General features: G+C 45.3%; 1 protein-coding gene across 1 annotated transcript in view; it reads left to right on the forward strand.

The window, feature by feature from the left end:
- LOC142310926 (uncharacterized) overlaps positions 1 to 18,099 on the forward strand; it is a 375,823-nt gene that overhangs the window by 135,806 nt on the left and 221,918 nt on the right. The window contains exons 7-10 of the mRNA XM_075348804.1: positions 546 to 669; positions 797 to 901; positions 4,181 to 4,283; positions 7,456 to 7,601. Coding sequence (XP_075204919.1) covers positions 546 to 669; positions 797 to 901; positions 4,181 to 4,283; positions 7,456 to 7,601 — 478 coding nt within the window. The remainder of the gene's footprint in view (positions 1 to 545; positions 670 to 796; positions 902 to 4,180; positions 4,284 to 7,455; positions 7,602 to 18,099) is intronic.

Consider the following 18,099-nt stretch of genomic DNA (forward strand, 5'->3'; position numbering starts at 1 on the left):
AAGCACACGCATTTCAAATCATCATCAGCCGAACATGTCTTTTTAACTATGTCTGAACTAAGTATGTGAGGGCCATTAAACGAATGGCGTTTGGACTCATTTGTGGTGAGTTCCCTAAAAACATTTCCTTTTTTCTCCGAATTTTGACAAATGTTTGTCAAACAAAATGCTCCGAAAAAAATGCAACGTGCGGATGGAGTTTCTGATTTATCATAGACTTTGGGGAAGCAAAACGCATGCATTTTGTCATTGACAGTGCAGTTTAAAATGCAGCCAAAACGCAGGAAAAAACACAACGTGCGCATATGGCCTTATAGCTCCCACTATTCAAGAATGTGTGAAAGCTGAGTTACACCCTGTGAAAGAAATTGTGAATGTATTAGTTGTGAATGTCAATGGAGAAATACAGTGGAATTTTTATTAGCTTGACATATTCATTGACAGTCTTTTTTAGCATGGTGTAGGAAGTAATACTTGTTATTGTTTGGTAGCAAAGATATCAAAATGTATAATAACATAATATTTTACTTTTGTAAATGAACAAGAGATGCTGAGCTGGCAAAAAGATTTTGTGAGGAGCAAGAATGTCCCGCAAATTGGAAAGATGCAAATGGGGAAAACTGCTGCATCCATCATGCTAATATCCACTCTTGCCCTATGTCTTTTATGGTAAGTACATCAAACTTTGGTGGCACCTACAGTATCAAAATAAGTTTTTCTAAATATATGTTTCTACTATTATAATTAATGCAATGTTGAATTTTATGGCTCCAAAATGTTTCTTTTATTCATACAGGGAAAAGGTGGAATTTGTGGTCCGTGGATACCAGATGATGGACAAATATTCACACACACTTTATCTACATCTGGACAAATGACACAAGGGAACTGGTCTGCAAAGGTACACTGGTGCACATCATGTCTTTTACTTATTCTTCCATCACCATAGCAAACGCCGGCATTCCCGCACTGCTCGCCCGTCCCAGCAGGGACGTTGACTTACTGCCGCGGCTGGCCGGCACTGCCCTGTCTGCCTTTCCCGTGGCCCTCCACATGGGTCTCTTCTGCTTCCTCCTCACCGAGCATGTGCACACTGCACAGGTCCTCCGAGAGTGTGCCTAGGGCACATGCACTGCTGCCCTTCTCTTAAAGGGCCAATGCACCGTTTCCTGGAAGTGCCTCTCAGCCTATCTCTGAGAGGCACTGGTTACTTAAAGCACTCTCCCACTAGGGGAGGTGTCTGTGCAATGTGGTTAGTGGTCTGTTCCCTAGCTAGCTAGTTGTCAGGTTTCTTGTCCACTTGTGCGCCCCCATTTCAGTAAGCATTACCATTCCTAGTCTCCATGCCCTGGCCGTACCCCTGGTACTGGCCTGTCCCTGTTCTGTCATTAGCCTCAGCTGTGCTGTCTACATCTGCTACATTAGTGACTCTGAACAACTGAGAAAGCTGAATGTTTAATAAAATATGAAATTTTATTAGTCATCATTAAAAATAGGAAAAAAAGCTCATAAGACACAATGGACTCTAGAACACCCGAGCGAGGAGACTGACAACGTAGAGGGAGACAACTAACAGTTGCCATGCATTGACTTTTCTTGTTTTGTGTTGAGAGGCACTAGGTACTTAAGGCATCCTCCCACTAGGGGAGGTACCTGAGCAACATGCTCAGTTAGTCAGTTACCTGCTTACTAGCTAGTTGTAAGGTTCTGTGTATCCTGTCCACATAACCTGTCCCTGTGCCCACCTTTCTCATACCTGTCATATCTGCCATACGCTCCGTACCATACCATACCAGCTGCACCTGTCTACTCAAGAGACTGTATCTGTCCATACCTTAGCCCGTCTGTGCCATAGGAGTCAGCTGCCACAGTCCAAGACAACGCCCAGGGAGTGGAATCTGGCATCTACTAGCAGCCAAGTCCATCCTCCCCATCTGAGGCTCTGACAAATACCCGGTAGGTGCTTAGTTAAGCTGCTCCCACATCAGGATAAGCCTGGGTCTCTCCTGTGGTCCAGGTGGTCCACTCTCGCTTGTCGCCTCAACACCATCGAGCATAACATCCTAGTAGCGGACAACTCCTTTAAAATATAAACACCAAACAGACCCCATAACATACAAATACCAAACCAGTCCATATTTATACCTCAGGCTAGGCTATCCTGAATACAAATCCTTGACCACATCAATGATAATAAAGACCATAGAAGAAACAAAATTCACTCAAATTCAAAATTCAAATTCAGTGATGATGTTGTCACAATGCCTCCACACACATTATGATGCCCCCACAGTGACTCACTACTACACAGTATAATTTACCCACTGTTACCCACAAACAGTGTTATGCCTTACAGTTTTATACCACATGTGACAGCCTCACAATGGGATACCCTAATTAGCCCCTCACAATATGATGCTCCTGCAGACAATATGATAATGCACAGCTCCTCAAACAATATGATGTCCCCTCTGCCCCCAAACAGAATGATGCCTCTGCAGCCTCCCACATTAAATGATAAAATGATATTCCACAGCCTGCACTTTATAATATGATGGCCCCACAGCCCCACACAGTATGAAGCACGTGTCAGGCCCTCTTACATAATATGATGCCTTCATGGTCCTTGTTACAGTATGATGCCCCCCACAGTCATCTCTCCACAGTATGTTGGGCTGGATAGTATGATTGCCTCCACAATACTGCTCACAGTCTGATGACCCCCACAGCCCCTTCACAGAATCTAAAGCAAAGCAGTATGATGCCTCCACAATCTCCTCCCCACGCACACATTCACACAGTATAGTGGAGAAATAAAGAAAACAAAAATCATACCTCACCATTTCCCAAATGAGCTGCTCCAGCTCCAGCTGCTCCTGTGTGCTTATTGAAGCTCCATATAGCAGGCACAATTTAGTAATGTTATAATCACACCTGCTGTGCTGAGATTCTATAGAATTGGCTGATTGGTGAAGCAAGGATCCAAAGGCTCTCTCCTCCACCATTGTATTTCATATACTGTGAAAATCCATACAAATGGAGGATGGGAATGCGGTGTCATTCGGCATCCAGCTCACCCGGCTCACAGGCCACATAGTGATCTAGTCTACCGCTATTAGCAATTTGCCACTGACCTCACAAGGTTTTGTTCATTCCTCTGGATCAAAATGCTACCTAAGGCCCCTTTCACACGTCAGTGATTCTGGTAGGTTTGTGCTTTTTTTTTAAACGTACCAGAATCACTGACATACGCAGACCCATTATAATGAATGGGTCTGCTCACACGTCAGTGATTTTTCACTGCACGTGTCTCCGTGCGGCGTACCCGCGTGTGCGTGATTGCCGCACGGAGACATGTCCATTTTTTTCTGGCATCACTTATGTCCCATGGACCACGCAGTGGTGTAGTCCGTGAAACACGTGCCAGAAAAAAATGTGCATTTAAAATAATAAACATTTTTACTCACCCGGCTTCAGCCGCGCTGTCTGCAGCCCGTGCAGCTTGCTGCTTCTAAGCCGGCTGATTACTGTCGCGCATCTTAATGATGCACGACACAGCCATCCCGGAAGCAGCTGCTGCAGGGGTCAGCGTTGGCCGGATGCTGCACCGCGGGAGCGATCAGTACCGTGGAGAGCGGGAGCGGGCACAGGTGAGTTGATTTCTAAGTGTAATCACGGGCCACGGAGAACGGAGCCCGGATTGTACTTAGACAACCCAAGTGTGCCGTGATTCACGGAACACGGAGGGACATGTGCGTGTTTTACACGCCAGTGAAAAACGTCTGTGTTTTTCACTGACGTGTGAAACGGGCCTTATATGTTAAACGTTATTGCCATTATTGTGGTAAATATGGAAATCTTGTGGACATTTCATAATTGTGCTAGAAGAACACGTAAAAGTGATCTGCTCAGATCTGTCAATCCATATAAACAATTTGCTTCATTATTGTATGTTTTTCTTTTCCATCTTTTATTATTAGATTATTAATGTATTTGTTAATTGTTTCCTCTCTTGAGAACCATTCAAACATTGACATGCTCATAGCAATTTTAATTTGTAATTTTTATTTTGATAATTAGGTTTTTATTGTTCAAATGAGAAATTCATTACATAAGAAGGTTTTCTGTACAATTTGTGAAGTTATTTTATTCATGCAGTTATGTTCTCTTCAATTACTAGGTTGTTTTAGTTCATGCTGGGGTGACTTCTCTAATTGCTCATATAAGGATTGGCAAAATGCAAGTTGCGCTTGAAGCAAAAACTTTGGTGGTACCCGTAGTAGGTATGTTATACAATGTTATACTTCGCTGTAATCAATAGTTTGGACGGAAATACTCAGCATAGCTATAACTATATAGAAGGACAGGTATATATACTACTCACAAAACATTAGGGATATTTGGCTTTTGGGTGAAATTTCAGGATAATCCTAAAATACACTCTAACCTTTTCAGATGAACCTAACATGACCTTCTATTTTAAATACACTTGTCCAACTGTTCAATGAGTCAGTACTTTTTGCACAATTTGCTGTTCTCTAAGGGTGGATGCACATTATCAGGACACGCTGCATCCTGGACGCAATGTGTCCTCTACTGCGGGGCCTCAAGTGCTCTCTGCAGGAGACCGCAGCGGTCCGTGCCCACGATCAGGGTTCGGGATGCTACGGACTTTGTGTTCTTCCTGTAGAGAACACTTGTGTCTCTGCAACATAAATTAACATGCTGCAGCTCGGAAAGCCGCACTGCATGTCAGTTTATGTGGTGGAGAAAAAAAGCACAGTGGGCTTGGGATTTCTATAAATCCATCCATTGTGCTTCTACTGTATAATGTAGCATTTTAGACACAGCAAAAATACGTTGCGTTCAAAATGCTGCAAACCCTGATCGTGTGCACATACCCTATCAAGGAGCTTAATGGCAAAATTCACAACAGGTGTTTAATCCATGAATTGACCAATGAATTTTGAGGTTTAAATAGAATTGATCTTTAAACAGTCCTCATCACGCTGTTCACATTTTGACATCATGAGACCAAGACGACACCTAACAATTGATCAACAGTACGTCGCCATTGTGAGGCATCAAGCAGGATAAGTTGCCACTGAGCTGCACTGACATAATGTGTCATCAGCAGGTTTCAACAGAGATACAGAGAGACTGGAAGAGTCACAGAAAGGTATGGACATTGATTTCCTTTTACCACATCCTATACTGATGACTGCTTCATTGTGAACAATGCTCTTCAGAACCAAATGATGAATACCACACAACCTCAGACACATTTAAGGGAGGTGAGAGGCACCAAAGTGTCAGGTCAGACCATTCAAAACCATCTACATCAGTGTGGCATGTGTGTTAGACAACCTGCAACGGTACCTGACCACACCACCAGGTACAGGCGTCATAGTCTTGCTGGACGAGGTACCAATGGGCTTCAGTGCTGTACACTGATGAAAGTTGATTCACACTGAGCAGAAATGATGGCCATGTTGGAGATATCAAGGAGAGGACTATGCATCAGTCGCTTTTGTCACCAAATGAGCCTTTGGTGGAGGTGGTGTTACAGTGTGGGTTTGTCTAGTCAATACAGAACTGTTCTACACTTTGTGAATGGTATAGTGATAAGCACCTTCTATTTGAATAACATCAATAGTCAATGTGCCTTTGCATGAACAACATAGGCCTAGTTTCAACTTCAAGGACGACAATGCTCCAACTCATCCAGGTCACATCATTAAGGAATGGCTGCGGTGTTTAAAATGGAGTGTTCTTCACTTTCTCCAGTCCTGAATCCCATAGAAAACCTGGAACCAGTGACACACCATGTAGAAGCTCGTAACTCTATAGCCCAGAACCTCAATGGCCTGAGGGCTGCCCTTCAAGAAGAGTAAGATGCCATGCCTCAGAACAATAACTTAATTTGTGAACAACATGAGAAGTTGTTGTAAAGCTGTAATTGATGCTCAAGGCCACATGACAATTTATTGAGACATTGACATTTTTTTGGGGGGTGGGGGTATAGCTGCCACTGTTAGTTTTTATTTCAATAAATGGTTTGAGATGAGGAAATCACCATTGCATGCTTTTACTTCAATGTACTAATTTCATGATAAAATATAACTGTAGCATGAACTCTTTATATGTTACATAAAATTCACCCAAAAGTCAAATATCCCTAACTTTTGGTGAGTAATGTGTTTACCAACAGCTAAAATCAAAATTCTGGAAAAATTTCCTGTAACAACTGAAAGATCACACTGAAATGAAGTCTTTGAATCAAATCAGAATAAAACATCCATTTGAAAAAAAGGTGTGGACATTTGGCTAAAAAGTAACACTGCTTACTTGGCTAATATGAAGCACAAAGATTGCACCTAAAAAAATGGTCATGAAGCATGATCCTTCTGAACCATTAAAATTGTCCAACTTACAAGTGCATCTCAATAAATTAGATGCACTTGCATGTTAACTTTCCATTAATATGCTTGGATGCAGCGCTCTGGGAACAGCTGGCTTCTTTAGCAATGACCTATTGTGACTTACCCTCCTTGTGGAGTGTGTTAGTGACTGCCTTCTAGACATCTGTCAAGTCAGCAGTCTTACCCATGATTGTGTAGCCTACTGCACCAAACTAAGGGACCATTTTAAACTATTAGGAAGCCTTTGCAGGTATTTTGTGGTAACTATTCTAATTTTCTGAGAAAATGACTTTTGGGTTTTCATTGGCTGTAAGCCATAATCATCAACATTAACAGAAATAAACACTTCAAATAGATCACTCTGTTTGTAATGACTCTATAATATATGTGTTTCCATTTTTGCATTGAATTACTGAAATAAATTAACTTTATTAAGGATATTGTAATTTATTGAGACGCACTTGTATCTGAGGTTGTGAAATTGATTCCCATCTCAGTCATTGTGTCTCAATAAACTGGCTAGAGCATGTGACTTCATAAACTGCTGTTCTGTGCTGTTTATGTTTACTTTCATAGAAGTTAATGGGTTTTACCGAAGCATAGCACAGCGAGCTAACTTGTAACTATGGAGTTATATAAACAGCATAGCTCACATTGCTTTGCTATTTCTGTAACTCCCATTAATTTCTATAAAAGTTATGGAAACAATGTAGGACAGCCCTCTTTGCCAGGAGAATTCCTATTACAAAATAACGAATTAACAATCCATATGGTGACCAATATTGTTAAAATGACTAGAAGACCTATCAGCTTCCACTTACGGCATCAATAATTCTTATTATTTGTTGTTATTATTATTATTGCGCCATTTATTCTATGGCGCTTTACATGTGATATGAAAAATCCCTCCAAAATTTTGAAAAATATTTTATGCAGTAGTTGCATCAGTTTGTTCTCACACAAAGGTAAGAAGTGGAAACCAAGCCTTAGTGATTGCCAACATGGTAAATGTCATATGTCTCTTCTCCTACAGTGTGTGGTAATGGGATGTGTGAAGAAGAAGAGGCATGCGCTACATGTCCTGCAGACTGCGGGGAGTGCCTTCTCCCATCCGACATGCGAATGTCAATAGCAATCCCTGTGGCTGTCATCGTAGCAGGCCTCATTTTGTCAGCAGTGGTAATTATCTGTTTTCTGGTTTATAAGTTTAATTGTTAGTTACTATAACCCTCAAAGATTTTTTAACAGTAATTCATATTGTATGTCCCCATAATATTTAATTTTATTCAGATAGGCTCTAGTGATGAGCGAGTACTAAAAAGCTCGGGTGCTCGAAGCTCGGGCCGAGCCTCCCAAGATACTCGTGTACTCGGGCCGAGCAACGAGCCCAATGTTATCCTATGGGAGACCCGAGTATTTTTGTGAAATGACCCCCCGGCAGCATGGAGAAACCCTAAAAATGGCACAAAAGTCTCAGAAGAGTGCTCAAATGACATGGCAACAGCATGGGGAAGACCCCTTGAAGCATTTATCACTCAAAAGTCACAGCTGTGAACAATTTTGTCCGCGTTTCACGCCATTTTTACGGACTCACCAGAAAACCTTCCAAAATGACCCCAAAATGATTTTTCATGGCAGAAATGTTAAGGGCACATACGCAATAGTGAGATAGAGCTGGTGTATGTTACTTTTTGAGATTAATACATGAAAGATTTTACGTGAAAATATTGTGTGGCACTCCGATGTCCCTGAGAAGAGACGTACATGAAGGCCTCTTGAGTCTAATGTGCCCATTTTGAGGAAGTGAGTCTTTGTAGTATTTTCCTTTGCCAGGGCAGTCCAAAATTGTGAGGTTCACCAATGCCCCTGCATACAGACGTGCATGAGGGCCTGTAAACCTGAAGTGCCCATTGTAAGGAAGTGGGTCTATTTCAGTATAGCCCTTTGCCAGGGCAGCCAAAAATTGGGAGGCTCCACATTGTCCCTGGATAGAGACGTGCATGATGGCCTGTAAACCTGAAGTGCCCATTGTAAGGAAGTGGGTCTATTTCAGTATAGCCCTTTGCCAGGGCAGCCAAAAATTGGGAGGCTCCACATTGTCCCTGGATAGAGACGTGCATGATGGCCTGTAAACCTGAAGTGCCCATTGTAAGGAAGTGGGTCTATTTCAGTATAGCCCTTTGCCAGGGCAGCCAAAAATTGGGAGGCTCCACATTGTCCCTGGATAGAGACGTGCATGATGGCCTGTAAACCTGAAGTGCCCATTGTAAGGAAGTGGGTCTATTTCAGTATAGCCCTTTGCCAGGGCAGCCAAAAATTGGGAGGCTCCACATTGTCCCTGGATAGAGACGTGCATGATGGCCTGTAAACCAGAAGTGCCCATTGTAAGGAAGTGGGTCTATTTCAGTATAGCCCTTTGCCAGGGCAGCCAAAAATTGGGAGGCTCCACATTGTCCCTGGGTAGAGACGCGCATGATGGCCTGTAAACCAGAAGTGCCCATTGTAAGGAAGTGGGTCTATTTCAGTATAGCCCTTTGCCAGGGCAGCCAAAAATTGGGAGGCTCCACATTGTCCCTGGATAGAGACGTGCATGATGGCCTGTAAACCTGAAGTGCCCATTGTAAGGAAGTGGGTCTATTTCAGTATAGCCCTTTGCCAGGGCAGCCAAAAATTGGGAGGCTCCACGTTGTCCCTGGGTAGAGACGTGCATGAGGGCCTCAAAACATTAAGTGTCCATTTTAAGGAAGTGGGTGTATTATAGTATAGCCCTTAGGCAGGGCAGCCAAAAATTGGGAGGCTCCACGTTGTCCCTGGGTAGAGACGTGCATGAGGGCCTCAAAACATTAAGTGTCCATTTTAAGGAAGTGGGTGTATTATAGTATAGCCCTTAGGCAGGGCAGCCAAAAATTGGGAGGCTCCATGTTGTCCCTGGGTAGAGACGTGCATGAGGGCCTCAAAACATTGTTCCCATTGCAAAAGAGCGGGTCTCCTGTCGTTGTAATGTCCATTCTGCAAAGAATGGGCGAAAAAATTTACCACTGGGGGTATACCTGAAACAAAGGCCTAAGTATTGCAATTTGTAACGGTCATCATCATGATGGCGCATGAGGAGAAGGAGGAGCAGTCCAGCGATTATCCAAAGTCCAGAAGTGTGTACCCATGGGTGAGTGGAGGTACATGGCAAACTTTAAATTCCGCTCTCATTTGCTGGTGGTGTGGTGAAGTCTGGCCCAATCCAACCCTTGTTCATCTTGATCAGAGTCAGCCTGTCAGCATTTTCAGTTGACAGGCGGGTGCGTTTATCTGTAATGATTCCACCTGCGGCACTAAAAACACGCTCTGACAAAACGCTAGCAGCAGGGCAGGCCAGGACTTCCAAGGCGCAGAGAGCCAATTCATGCCACGTGTCCAGCTTGGATACCCAATAATTGTAAGGCACAGAGGAATGTCGGAGTACAGTTGTTCGATCTGCAAGGTACTCCTTCAGCATCTGGGCAAACTTAGGATTTCTTGTGGCACTACCCCGCACCTCAGGGGCTGTGGTACGTGAGGGGCTGAGAAAACTGTCCCACATCTTAAAGACTGTTCCCCTACCTCTGGCGGATTGGACTTGTGCCTCTCTCGGCTGTACGCCTCGGTTGTCCACTGATTCCTGACCTATGCCGCTAGCGTTTTGTGAGGGGAATGCTTTGCCTACTTCCGTGAGTATGGCCTTCCGGAACTGCTGCATTTTGGTTGACCTCTCCTCCACGGGAATAAGAGACAAAAAGTTCTCCTTGTAGCAGTGTTACCAACCAGTAATGATTGTCGGCCAAGATGTTCTTAACGCGAGGGTCACGAGACAGGCAGCTTACCATAAAGTCAGCCATGTGCGCCAGACTCTTAACAGCCAGGACTTCAGTAGCCTGACCAACAAGATGACTGAACATGCTGTCCTCCTCCTCCTCCTCCTCCTCCTCATCTACCCTGTCCTCTGGCCAGCCACGCTGAACCGAGGATATGACTGGTGTGCATGTCATATCCTCAATTTGGCCGGAGAGTTGCTCCATGTCTTCATCCTCCTCCTCGTCATAGTCCTCCACTGCACGTTGTGATGAGACGAGGCTGGGCTGTGTGTTATCACCCACACCCACTACTGTTTCTTGCTGCAACTCATCGCGCTCCGCCTGCAATGCATCATGTTTGTTTTTCAGCAGAGACCGTTTTAGAAGGCAGAGTAGCGGTATGGTGACGCTAATAATGGCGTCATCACCACTCACCATATTGGTGGAGTCCTCAAAGTTTTGGAGGATGGTACATAGGTCTGACATCCATCTCCACTCCTCAGGTGTTATGTGTGGAGTTTGACCCATTTCCCGACGGCTTAGGTGATGCAGGTACTCAACAACTGCCCTCTTCTGCTCACATATCCTGACCAACATGTGCAGAGTTGAATTCCAACGCGTGGGGACATCACACACCAGTCTGTGAGCCGGAAGATGCAAACGGCGCTGAAAGCCGGCAAGGCCGGCTGAAGCAGTAGGTGACTTTCGAAAATGTGCAGACAGGCGGCGAACTTTTACCAGCAGATCAGACAGCTCTGGGTATGACTTTATAAACCGCTGAACCACGAGGTTGAGCACATGGGCCACGCATGGAACATGTGTCAGCTGGCCTCGCCTCAAAGCCGCCACCAGGTTCCGGCCATTGTCACACACGACCTTTCCTGGCTTTAGGTTCAGAGGTGTGAGCCAGTGATCTGCCTGCTGTTTCAGAGCTGTCCACAGCTCTTCTGCATTGTGGGGTTTGTCACCTATGCAGATTAGCTTCAGCACAGCCTGTTGCCGCTTCGCCGAGGCAGTGCTGCAGTGCTTCCAGCTTGTGACTGGTGTGGAGGGCACAGTGGATGAGGATGCGCAGGAGGAGGAGGAGGCTGAAGAGCATGACATTCCGGAGCTGTAGAGTGTGGGTGAAACACTGACTGAGGTAGGGCCTGCAAACCTTGGTGTGGGAAGGACGTGTTCCGTCCCTCGCTCAGACTGGGTCCCAGCTTCCACAATATTAACCCAGTGTGCCGTCAACGAGATGTAGCGGCCTTGCCCACAAGCACTTGTCCACGTGTCTGTGGTTAGGTGGACCTTGGGTGAAACAGCGTTGTTCAGGGCACGTGTGATGTTTTGTGACACGTGGTTATGCAACGCGGGGACGGCACACCGGGAGAAATAGTGGCGGCTGGGGACCGAGTAACGTGGGACAGCTGCCGCCATCAGGTCACGGAATGCTTCTGTCTCCACCAGCCTAAAAGGCAACATTTCCAGCGCAAGCAGTCGCGAAATGTTAGCATTTAGAACTGTGGCATGTGGGGTGTTGGCAGTGTATTTGCGCCTGCGTTCAAAGGTTTGCTGAATGGATAACTGAACGCTGCGCTGGGACAAGGACGTGCTTGATGATGGTGTTCTTTCTGCGTAGGCAACTGCAGGTGCAGGAGTGGAGGAGGCTTGTTCGCAGGCAGCATGGACAGAGGATTGGCTCGCATGCACAACCAGCGAAGACGTAGCAGTGACATCAGCAAGCACTGCTCCTCGACTCTGTTGTACTTCCCACAAAGTCGGGTGCTTGGCTGACATGTGCCTGATCATGCTGGTGGTGGTCAGGCTGCTAGTTTTGGTACCCCTGCTGATGCTGGCACGGCAGGTGTTGCAAATGGCCTTTTTTGAATCATCTGGATCCAACTTAAAAAACTGCCAGACTCGGGAAGACCTAACATTTGTACAGGCACCTTGTGTCGTCGTGTTGTTCCGGGGAACGGTTGCCTGACTTCTGCCTGGGGCCACCACCCTGCTTCTTACTGCCTGTTGTGATGCTACGCCTCCCTCCCCCTGTGCACTGCTGTCCTCGCTCTGCATATCCTCCTGCCAGGTTGGGTCAGTTACTGGATCATCCACCACGTCGTCTTCCTCTTCCGCACCCTGCTCCTCCTCCTGACTTCCTGACAATTGTGTCTCATCATCGTCCACCACTTGTTGGGACACGTTGCCAACTTCGTGAGAACGTGGCTGCTCAAATATTTGGCCATCTGTACAGACGATCTCCTCATGACCCACTTCAATATGAGCTGGCGAGAGGCCAGAATGTGTGAATGGAAACGTGAACAGCTCTTCCGAGTGTCCAAGTGTGGGATCATTAATGTCCGAGGAGGACGTGTACTCAGCCTGGTGGTAGGAAGGAGGATCAGGTTCAGAAATGTGCGGTGCAGTATCACGGCTACTGACACTTGACCGTGTGGAAGACAGAGTGTTTGTGGTGGTGCCAATCTGACTGGAAGCATTATCTGCTATCCAACTAACAACCTGTTGACACTGGTCTTGGTTCAAGAGCGGTGTACTGCTGCGGTCCCCAAGAATTTGGGACAGGACGTGCGAGCGACTAGATGTGGCCCTTTGTTGTGGCGAAATTAGAGCTTGCCCACGACCTCGGCCTCTGCCTGCACCACCATCACGTCCACTTCCTTGTTCCTTGCCAATGCCCTTGCGCATTTTGCAATGCTGTGCACTGCTGACGTGTATATTCACTACTTGTGCGTTATATCAAAGTTTCTGGAAATTGCACACAAGTGCACCTGTACGCTGCCACCAACAGGCACACACGTGCGGTTTTAAAAACCAAGCACGGACGCAATAAGAACCTAACAGGTTTTTTTGGGGAGCGACAATTACAGACAAGTCAGACACTATCTGGACTGTTTTACACTGTGTACACCAGCCCCAGATATGATGAAGGCTGGTATACGGTCACCACTACCCTGCCTGCCTGCCTGCCTGTATACTGGTACAATAGTCCTGACAAGGACTCTTTTGGTCACTAGCCTGTATTCAGACCTGGCTATACCCTGCCTGTATATAGCAACAATAGTCCTGAGAAGGACTCTGCTACTGTACTCCGACCTGGCTATACCCTGCCTGCCTGTATACAACTAGAATAGTCCTGAGAAGGACTTTTGGTCACACTGTTTGCAGCCCTGCAACTGAAAAAGCTATAAAGGGACGCAAAGCTTTCCCTGAATCAGCGACACTCTCCCTGCACTGACAGTCTGGATAGCTGTGAGCACAGCACAGCGCGCCGGCCGATATAAAGGCTCGGTCACGCTGTGCAGGCCGGCCAATCACTGCAATTCCACAACTAACAGGGCTGTGGCATTGCAGTGGTCTGCCAGCCAATCCCTGCATGAGGGCTGGCTCTCAAAAGAGCGCCAACATGCAGAAATGAAGACCACGAGTACAGCACGAGTATCGCGAGATTACTCGGTCCCCGCCGAGCAGCCCGAGTACAGCGATACTCGTGCGAGTACCGAGTAGTGACAAGCATGCTCGCTCATCACTATTAGGCTCATCTCTTTTTCAGAGTATAGAGATTACAAAGAACTTTTACTGTTCTGGGGGACTGGTCTTATCCTGCATTAACCCTAGAATGTGCAACCATAGAAATCTACAATAGAAAACAAGTAACCTAGCAGGCCTGCGAGGCCCCAGGTATGCGTTCTAGGGTTAATGAGCTTGTCCAGTGATAACCTATTGATCGGTGGGGGTCCAAGCACTGGAATCAGAAAAACATGGAATTTTTTTGCCCAACGCAGAACATTTATCACATTATGTTTCACCACCATTCCATTCATTGTCTATGAAACTACTGGAAAAATCAAAGTGCCAAGCTCAGTAGCCCCACAGGCAATAAATGGAGCAGGCGTAAGGCATGCGCACTGCCACTCCACTATAACAGGATAAAAGTCCCATATTCTGCCCAATGTTGCACATTACAGCAATCAGACTCCCTACAAAAAAATACATGTTACCTAAAGCCTGCTTTACACCATACGATCCAGCATACGATATCGTATGCGATCGTACCCGCCCCCATCGTATGTGTGGCATGTTCAATTTGTTGAACGTGTCGCACAAACGATTAACCCCCGTCACACATACTTACCCATCCATACGACATCGATGTGGGCGGTGAACATCAACTTCCTGGAGTGGGAGGGACGTTCGGTGTCACATCGACGTCACGCGACAGCCGGCCAATAGAAGCGGAGGGGCGGAGATGAGTGGGACGTAAACATCCAGCCCACCTCCTTCCTTCCGCATTGCAGGCGGGAGCTGCAGGACGTAGGTAAGATCTGTTCATCGTTCCCAGGGTGTCACACACTGCGATGTGTGCTACCCCGGGTACGATGAACAACCTGACGTTCAATTTTTAGGAAATGAACAACGTGCATGCGATGAACGTTTTACCGTTCAATTGCAATCGCACGTAGATGTTACATGCTACAATGTAACTTATGATGCCGGATGTGCGTCACTTACGACGTGACCCCGCCGACACAACGTAAGATATACTGTAGCGTGTAAAGCGGGCTTAACTCATGGATAGGTGATAACTTGTTTTCACCAGAAAAACCCTTTAAACAGAAAAAAAATGACCCTGTTTCAATAAAGCAATTTCACCAAAATTGCATTGAAACGTTGCTAAATTATGTAGCAACATTTAGCGTTTTTACTTCAGTATTCCCCAACTCCACCAAAAATGGGACAGGGGCATGGTGGGACCTGATACCACAGCTCGCTTATTTCATGACGAGCTGTGATATTTCTTATCCCAGAAATTTTACTAGAGTCCCCATATAGAGTAATTTTGGTGGCAAGGTACATGGAGGCACATGACACGAGTAAGATTGGTGACGACGTACTGTACATGGAGGCACATGACACTTGTCAAACGCTTCTGATTCATTAACAGGCGTGTACCACTTAATGGATCCAGAACGTCTGACTCTGACATGCCCCCTCATCAAGACCGCTGTGAAAATTGCTAGTCATGATGAATCGGAGCCATTATATAGACACCGTGTAATGCTCCAATTTCCCTACAGTGGAGCTGCAGGGAAATTAAACACTTACTTCCAGGTTTCCCCATATATTGTAGCTTTTACATTAATGTAAAACTTAAATATATATACATACATACATACATACAGTGGCACGGAAAGTATTCAGACCCCTTTACATTTTTCACTCTTTGTTTCATTGCAGCTATTTAGTAAATTCGAAAAAGTTATTTTTTTTTTCTCATTAATGTACACTTTGTACCTCATCTTGACGGAAAAAAGCAGAAATGTAAAAATGTTTCCAAATGTTTTGAACAATAAAAACTGAAATATCACATGGTCATAAGTATTCAGACCCTTTGCTCAGACACTCATATTTCAGTCACATGCTGTCCATTTCCTTGTGATCCTCCTTGAGCAGGTTCTACTCCTTTATTGGTGTCCAGCTGTGTTTAATTAAACTGATAGGACTTGATTTTGAAAGGCACACACCTGTCTATATAAGACCTCACAGCTGACAGTGCATATCAGACCAAATGAGAATCATGAAGTCAAAGAAACTGCCCAAGGAGCTCAGAGACAGAATTGTGGCAAAACACAGATCTGGCCAAGGTTACAAAATAATTTCTGCAGTACTCAAGGTTCCTAAGAGAACAGTAGCCTCCATAATCCTTAAATGGAAGACGTTTGGGACCACCAGAACTCTTCCTAGACCTGACTGGCCAGCTAAACTGAGCAATCGTGGGAGAAGAACATTGGTGAGAGATCTAAAGAAGAACCCCAAAATCACTGTGGCTGAGCTCCAGAGATGCAGCAGGGAGATGGGAGAAAGTTGAATAAAGTCAACTACCACTGCAGTCCTCCACCAGTCGGGCCTTTATGGCAGAATGGCCTGACAGAAGTGCAAGACATATGAAAGCCTGCATAGAGTTTGCAAAAAGACGCATGAAAGACTCCTAGACTATGAAAAATAAGATTCTCTGGTCTGATGAGTTGAAGATAGAACTTTTTGGTGATAATTCTAAGCGGTATGTGTGGAGAAAAACAGGTACTGCTCATCACCTGCCTAATACAATCCTAATAGTGAAATATGGTGGTTTGCAGCATCATGCTATGGGGGTGTTTTTCAGCTGCAGGGACAGGACGACTGGTTGCAATTGAAAAAACCTCTTCCAGAGTGCACTTGACCTCATACTTAGCCGAAGGTTCACCTTCCAATAAGACAATGACCCTAAGCACACAGCTAAAATAACAAAGGAGTGGCTTCAGAACAACTCTGTGACCATTCTTGGCTGGTCCAGCCAGAACCCTGACCTAAACCCAATAGAGCATCTCTGGAGAGACCTGAAAATGGCTGTCCACCAACATTAAAATCCAACCTGACGTAACTGGAGAAGATCTGCAAGGAAGAATGGCCGAGGATCCCCAAATCCAGGTGTGAAAATCTTTTTACATCATTCCCTAGAAGACTCATGGCTGTACTAGCTCAAAAGGGTGATTCTACTCAATACTGAGCAAAGGCTCTGAATACTTATGATCATGTGATATTTCTGTTTTTCTTGATTAAAACATTTGCAAAAATGTCTACATTTCTGTCCTTTTCTGTTAAGATGGGGTGCAGAATGTACATTAATGAGAAAAAAATGAACTTTTTTGAATTTACCAAATGAATGCAATGATACAAAGAGTGAAAAATTCAAGGGGGTCTGAATACTTTCTGTACCCGCTGTGTGTATATATATATATATATATATATATATATATGCAGTGCCTACAAGTAGTATTCAACCCCCTGCAGATTTAGCAGGTTTACACATTCGGAATTAACTTGGCATTGTGACATTTGGACTGTAGATCAGCCTGGAAGTGTGAAATGCACTGCAGCAAAAAAGAATGTTATTTCTTTTTTTATTTTTTTTTTTTTAAATTGTGAAAAGTTTATTCAGAGGGTCATTTATTATTCAACCCCTCAAACCACCAGAATTCTGTTTGGTTCCCCTAAAGTATTAAGAAGTATTTCAGGCACAAAGAACAATGAGCTTCACATGTTTGGATTAATTATCTCTTTTTCCAGCCTTTTCTGACTAATTAAGACCCTCCCCAAACTTGTGAACAGCACTCATACTTGGTCAACATGGGAAAGACAAAGGAGCATTCCAAGGCCATCAAAGACAAGATCATGGAGGGTCACAAGGCTGGCAAGGGGTACAAAACCCTTTCCAAGGAGTTGGGCCTACCTGTCTCCACTGTTGGGAGCATCATCCGGAAGTGGAAGGCTTATGGAACTACTGTTAGCCTTCCACGGCCTGGACAGCCTTTGAAAGTTTCCACCCTTGCCAAGGCCAGGCTTGTCCGAAGAGTCAAGGCTAACCCAAGGACAACAAGGAAGGAGCTCCGGGAAGATCTCATGGCAGTGGGGACATTGGTTTCAGTCAATACCATAAGTAACGTACTCCACCGCAATGGTGTCCGTTCCAGACGAGCCCGTAAGGTACCTTTACTTTCAAAGCGTCATGTCAAGGCTCGTCTACAGTTTGCTCATGATCACTTGGAGGACTCTGAGACAGACTGGTTCAAGGTTCTCTGGTCTGATGAGACCAAGATCGAGATCTTTGGTGCCAACCACACACGTGACGTTTGGAGACTGGATGGCACTGCATACGACCCCAAGAATACCATCCCTACAGTCAAGCATGGTGGTGGCAGCATCATGCTGTGGGGCTGTTTCTCAGCCAAGGGGCCTGGCCATCTGGTCCGCATCCATGGGAAGATGGATAGCACGGCCTACCTGGAGATTTTGGCCAAGAACCTCCGCTC

This window comes from Anomaloglossus baeobatrachus, chromosome 1, assembly GCF_048569485.1.
Source record: "Anomaloglossus baeobatrachus isolate aAnoBae1 chromosome 1, aAnoBae1.hap1, whole genome shotgun sequence".
NCBI classification, from domain to species: domain Eukaryota; kingdom Metazoa; phylum Chordata; class Amphibia; order Anura; family Aromobatidae; genus Anomaloglossus; species Anomaloglossus baeobatrachus.